General features: G+C 35.6%; 1 protein-coding gene across 1 annotated transcript in view; it reads left to right on the top strand.

The window, feature by feature from the left end:
* Nucleotides 1-6,828, top strand: part of Usp34 (ubiquitin specific peptidase 34) — a 206,073-nt gene that overhangs the window by 43,908 nt on the left and 155,337 nt on the right. The window contains 2 exon segments of the mRNA XM_019205320.2: nucleotides 6,247-6,362; nucleotides 6,450-6,577. Coding sequence (XP_019060865.1) covers nucleotides 6,247-6,362; nucleotides 6,450-6,577 — 244 coding nt within the window.

The following is a 6,828-nucleotide window of genomic DNA, read 5'->3' as shown; positions in this document are numbered from 1 at the left end:
ATATATATTTATTCATTCATTCATTCATTCATTTATTTTTCTTTTGGTACCAGGGATCAAACTGGGTACTTGCACTTGCGAAATGGGCACCAGAACCACTGAGCCCCAGCCCTATTTTATAATATATTTTACTACACAAAGTTAGAAACTGAACAAAATGATCATATGTATTACTATTTTACAAATATACCTTGTACTCAAACTTTATCTCTTCTGGCTGTGTGTAGTGGTACATGTCTATTGTTCCTATACTTGGGGGCTGAAGTGAGGGAATCACTTGAGCCTAGGAGTTCAGGGCAACATAGCCAGAAAATCATCTCATTAAAAAACAAAATAAAAAACCGTGTCACAACAAGGCAGTCAGTCAAATTTAAACATGGGAGCTAGGTACATAGTAAGTGTCTGTAATTCCAAATAATCTGTAGGGTGTGGCAGAATTTCATGGGCCCAGAAGTATGAGGCTAGAGTAGGCAACATAGTAAGTGCCATATGGGTAATTTAGTGAGTTCCTGCTACAAAATTAAAGATAAACGGGGGGGGGGTGATTTAGCTTGGTACCAATAAAAAATAAACAAATAAGAGATAAACTGGATGGAGATGTGGTTCAATGGTAGAAGGCCCCTGGTTTTGAGCCTTAGAACCACTATAAGAAAACAAAAAGTAAATGAGTGTTTATGCCTAATTTATTCATAAGAGCAGAAATTAACTGGTTTATTGATATTGTGAATTTCAAAAAGGAAAGAACACGATGGATGGGATACCAGAAATCCATTCTGAGCCAAAGAAGCTAGAATCAGAAGAGTACATATTGTCTATCACATACATACAAGTCTAGAACAGTTAAAAGTAAATTATAGTGCTAGAAATCTGCTCACTGACTGCCTAGGGCATAGGGGCTGATGAATGATCATTATTGGACTTTCTTGGGTGATAGAAGTTTTCTCAACTTTTGTTGGGACAGAGCAGCTCAGTGCTATATAGGCGAAGTGTTACAGTTCAATGTCATAGCTCAGAGGCATGGCTGAGTGTTACAACTCAGTGTTGCAGCCAAGTGCCACAGCTCTGAGGAACAGCTGAGCTTTATATCTCAGTGTGGTGTACAGCTCTTGTAATTTGAAGACTCTAGAATCAGTTGAAGAGGTGAAACAAAAACCTTTATTGGGCCAGGAATTTAGCTCAGCAGCACGGTGTCTGCATGGCAAGCACAAAGTGCTGAGTTTGATCCCCAGTACCAAAACAAAACAAAACAAACAAACAAAAAACCACCAGCAAGCCCCTGCTGGCTCAGAGGAGTCTGAGCACTCTACCAGAAATGAGAGCCTCTTTAAATAGGAATCTGCAGTGTAGGTGAGCATGCTCACTGAAGCAAATGGTTGGAGATACAGAATGTTCCTGAAACACATGCCATGTGAACATGCTCACTGAAGGGTGTGTGGGGGAGTCCTTCTTCTGAGGGAGCAGAGCTTAACAGAACTTCCCTGAAAGGTCACACAATTCAAACAGTCACAAACCATTTTGATACATTGGGTAGGAGCCCATCAGCACAAACTTACATTTCCAGAACAAAACATTCTGTGGAAAAGAATGGAGGCAAGGCAAAGGCCTGTCATATTGTATAGCACTTCTCTATCACTTTGACTGTGTTATGTGCATTGTTAATTTTTATTTAGCAGTGCTAAGGTGCACACTTCGGCAGTACATATACTAAAATTTAGCAGTGCTAAGTATTAAACCCACAGTCCAGTGCCTGGTAATTACATAATCTTAACCCTAAACTATATTTCAGCCCACATTGAATTTTAATAAAATTAATTTAATTTTAATTTTTATTTGTATATGTTTGCAGTATGTGATTATATTCATCATTAGAAGATGGCGCCACCTGCCTTGCAAGCGCAAGGGCCCAAGTTCAATGCCTGGTACCCCCCCCAAAGACATTGGTATATGTAGCAATTTAATTCATTTTTTCATTTTGCTTCCATAAAATTAATTATAAAAGACAAATGCTACCCTCCAAAAAAAGACGAGTGATAAACTAGAAAAAAAAAGTTTGAAATTATGTGTTTAATAAAGGACTCATCCCAAATATATGAAAATTTTTATAACTCAGTAAGACTAACTAAAAAGTGGTGAAGAATTTTAACCAAAGTATGAATAAGCTCATGAAAAGCTACTTAATATCATCAGTTTGCAGGGAAATGCATATTGAAACCACAGTGATAACTCTGCTAAGTACATGTTACAATGGCTGAGATTAAAAAGGGACCCTACAGAGATTTTGAGGAGTGTGTAGGTGAACGAGAAGGGGCACTTTCATATGCTGCTGGTAGGAATATAAAATGGCACAATCACTTTGGGGAAGTAGCTTTGCCAATTTCATTTTCTTTTTTTCTCCCCCCTCCCCAATTTTTTGATAGTGCTGAGGATTGAACCCAGGGTTTTCCCACTGAGTTGTACCTTTTTTAAAATTTATTATTTTGAGACAGTCTCACTAAGTCACTTTCTGTTATTTTTCTTGTCGCTAAGACACAATGCCTGACAGCCACAAGTTAGAGAAGCAGAGGTTTATTTTGGCTTACGGTTCATAGAGCTTTCAGTGCATAGAGTCTGCTGGCTCCAAGAGAGGGCAGCATGTAGAGGAGAAACCGCTCTTGGGATGGCAGACAGGAAGCAGAGCAATCAGAGTAGGAGGGAAAGAGATATACCTTCCCAGGCCATGCCCCCAGAGACCCAACTCCTGCAACCAGGCTTTACCTCTGAGCATCACATTTAGCTATAAACTCGTCAGTGTGCTAATCCACTAATTGATATTACTTCCTCATGACTCAATCACTTTCCCAAAGCTCCATCTGTGAGTGCATGAGATGAAAGTAGAGGTGGAGTGTAGTTTTGGCTATAAACCACCAGTCACTGAGCTTCCCAGGTTGAGCTCAAACTTGTAATCTTCTTGCCTCAGCCTCCCAGAGTGCTGAGATCATAAGAATGTACTACCACATCCAGCTTAGTTTTGCAATTTTTCTTTTAATTAATTTTATTGCTACAATTTAAATATACATAATGATCACATCATCATAGGATATTTGTACCTGTACACAGTATATCTTAATTTCTCCTTTTCTTCCCATTTCTCTGCCCTCCCTTCCACATCCCCTTCATTTATAATTTAATTTTAGTTTAATAATATAATTTTAATTTGTGTCTGATTTCACTTAAGAGTATGGTCTTTAGATGCATACATTTAGGCATGCTTTGAACTATTATTAAGCATTCATTAAGAAAGATATGTTTTTACTTAGAAATGCTGTATTTTTACTTAGAAATGTAGTATTTAGCAAAGATTCTTTATTTGACCAAATTTTGGCAGCACTCCTGAACCTTCGAAGCCTGTTTTTATTTAAATATATGAACCAGAACTCTGAAAAAACAATTATCATAGATGACAATTATAGTTATCAGCTGTGTTGATGTCATTAAGTCACTTAATTGTTGTTTTTACTGCCATGATATCAAAACTTTGGATTGCATAATTTCTTTTTTTTCCATTCATTAATTTTATTGGTACATTTTAGGTATACAATATGAGTTTGAAGACTGGATAAAGAAAATGTGGGTTTTTGTTTGTTTTGTTTTGGTACCATGGATTGAACTTGGTATGTTATGCTTGCAAGCAGGCGGTGGAATCACTCAGTTAAATACTCTGCTCAAAAAAATGTAGCTTTTTAAAATAAAATGGAGAACTACTCAGCCATAAAGAATGAAAAAGTAGAGACATTTATAGTTAAGTAGATACACATTGAGGCCATACTCTTAAGTGAAATAAAAAGGACATGTGTAAATACTGAATAATTTTTCTGGTGTGATAAAGTGCAAATAAGGATCAAAATATATAATAGGTAATGTGAAGAAAAGGTCCAAAGGGGAAGAGGGAGGGGTAGGGGAAAGGAAAGAAGGGAAAATAATAAATATAAGAAAAGGGAAAGAATAGAAACAAAGTCTTTATAAATAGGGAGGGGAATGAGAAGGGGTTGAAAGGAGGGCAGGGGAATGGGGAAAAATATTTTGGCAATCTTAAAAAAATTATATATATCAAGACACAACAGTTCCTAGCTATTAACCCAGAAAAAGGAAAGCATGAGTCCATTCAGAGAGTTATTAAACAGATGTTTATGGTAGCATTACTCATAACATTCTGAAACCAGGCATTTTCCAAATGTCCTTTATCTGGTGAATATATCAATAAAATGTAGTTTTTTGTTTTGTTTTTTGACTTTTGGTACTGGGGATTGAACTCAGACCTTACCTTGCACTTGCAAGGCAGGCATGGTGCCACTGAGTTGAATCCCAGCCCAAAATGTAGGTTTTTTGGGGGGGGTACTGGAGAAAAATGTATTTTTGTGTAATGATAGATTGTAACACATTACTGATAATGTACGTTAACATGGATGTACCTCAAGAACATGCTAAGTGGCAGAATCCAGATAAGAAAGACATATAATTTCTTTCACATGAAATTTCTAAAAGCTAATTTATGGCGATTCCAAAACAGGTTAAAGTTAGTGACTGCAATCAGAGGTTAAGCACAGAGAACATTTTGGAGTAGTAAATATATTCTAAAACTGGATTAAGGTGATAGTCACAGTTCTCAATTTAATGAAATCATTATACATGTACACTTCTGTAAATAAATTTTATGGTAAGTTGTTAAAAAATGAATTTAGCTGGGTGTGGTAGTATACGCCTGTCATCCCAGCACTTGGGAGGCTGAAGCAGGAGGATCGCTGCAAATTTGATTTTTTTTTTTTTTTTGAGTCAGGGTCTCACTAGTTCAGGCTGGCCTTGAACTCACTATGTAGTACAGGCTAGCCTCAAATTTGTGGTGATCCTCCTGCCTTAGTCTCCTGAGTGCTGAGATTATAGGCATGCGCTGCTATACCAGCTAGGTTCATTGCAGAATTTTGTTTTGGTTTGGTTTTTCTTTTTGCAGATATTTTTTTGTTTTGTTTTGGTTTGGTTTTTGTTTTTATTAAAGCCTTGCACATTTAGTTTTCTTAACATTTGTTATAGAAGCAGCCAAAGTTGTGCAGATCTGTAAATAAATTGTATCTAATTGTACATAACCTGGGTTACATTTTTGGGTGAATCGTAACATCAGCAGAATGTTTAAATAAATATACTACAGAAGGTCAGACAGAGGTTAGAGTCTACTCTCCCCTTCATACTAAGTTCCTTCAGTGCTTATAATTCACTCACTCCTGCAATTTTTAAATTTTACTCAATAAAATTTTGAAAATAAAAAATTCTTGATCAACCTTACTAAAAACTAGTAATATTCTATTATTATTCCTTGATACAGAAGCATATTAGTCTTTTACTAATCACTCAATCTAAACAAATTCCTAAATAAAAATCATTGCCCCTAAAGTGTCACAATGTAAAACTGTTTGCTAGAGATATTTTTCCTATAATGACATCAGTTGGAGTTTGACCTTTATCAGAGTTTGTGGGTGGAGTGGGCCTTGAATGAAAAGGCGCATTTATGCAGATTTGAGGCCAGTCTGGGCAACATGGTGAGTTCAAGACCAACCTGAACTATATAGTGAGACTCTGTCTCTTAAAAAAAAGAAAAACAATAATAATAAACCAAGCTGAGCTTTGGTGGAATATGCCTGTAATCCCAGGGCTTTGGGAGACTGGAGCAGGAGGATTGCAAATTTGAGCCTACCTGGGCAATTTAATGACTTAATGACACGCTGTCTCAAGATAAATGAAAAAATAAAAGGCCTAGGGATGTAGCTTAGTGCAAAGGCCCTCTGTTTAATAACTGTAGAGCAAAAATCAAAACCCAAAAAAGCATTTTTTTAAACTTAGATGATAGAATGAGTTATTATTTGGCCGACCTCTTAGAAAATATAGAAACTTCTAATTTTACTGTTTTAAGCAGATCATCCAGTAATTTTTCCTGACTATAGGGATTATAAGAGTATACACAGATGGTGATCTTGAGGAATGTGCATTGGTTAAAGAATTACTTCATATAAATTGCCTCTTACTCTTTTTTTGGGAGGGCTCTTTATTTGAGTTTCAGGTATTTAAATATGTACAGTTTTCTTGACGTGAAAAATATTAATCATTAGTAATATTAGTGACTATGGAAAGAAAACTGTTCTTCAGATTTGTTAGCTTTATGAATGTTTTAAATCCTGATTGCATTCACTTGCATTCTTGTGCTGTGCTTTGCTTCTGCAGGACCTGCAGTTCATAAACATCAGTTCAACAGTAATGCTGTAACAGACATTAATTTGGATAATGTTTGCAAAAAAGGAAACACATTATTATGGGATATAGTCCAAGATGATGATGCCGTAAGTTATTTAAGCCAAGAGAGTAAAAAATTGCAGCATAATGAAATGAAGATTAATAGTAACTTTATGAAATACATTTTTTTCTAGGTTAATCTTTCTGAAGGATTAATAAATGAAGCAGAGAAACTTCTCTGTTCCTTGGTATGTTGGTTTACTGATAGACAGATTCGAATGAGATTCATTGAAGGTTGCCTTGAAAATTTAGGAAACAACAGGTAAAAAGGAATTTAAATGTTTTTTACAAAGTAGTCAAAAGTTCTTTTAGTGCCTTCTTACTAGGTATAGTGTTTTTGTAGTATTTAATGTGTCCTTTTCAATCTTTATTTTTTTTTGTTTTACTGTGATTTTTGTTAGGTTTAAAGACTTCTCTTCACTGGGTTAATATTTTATCACTCATTGGTTTCCTCAGGACTTTGGTTTTGTTTTGTTTTGTCTTTGTTTTTTTTTTTTTTTTTTTTTTTTTTTC

The sequence above is a fragment of the Fukomys damarensis genome, unplaced genomic scaffold (genome assembly GCF_012274545.1).
Source record: "Fukomys damarensis isolate Sample0158 unplaced genomic scaffold, DMR_v1.0_HiC HiC_scaffold_2, whole genome shotgun sequence".
NCBI lineage: Eukaryota > Metazoa > Chordata > Mammalia > Rodentia > Bathyergidae > Fukomys > Fukomys damarensis.
This window is presented reverse-complemented; position numbering and strand designations above follow the sequence as displayed.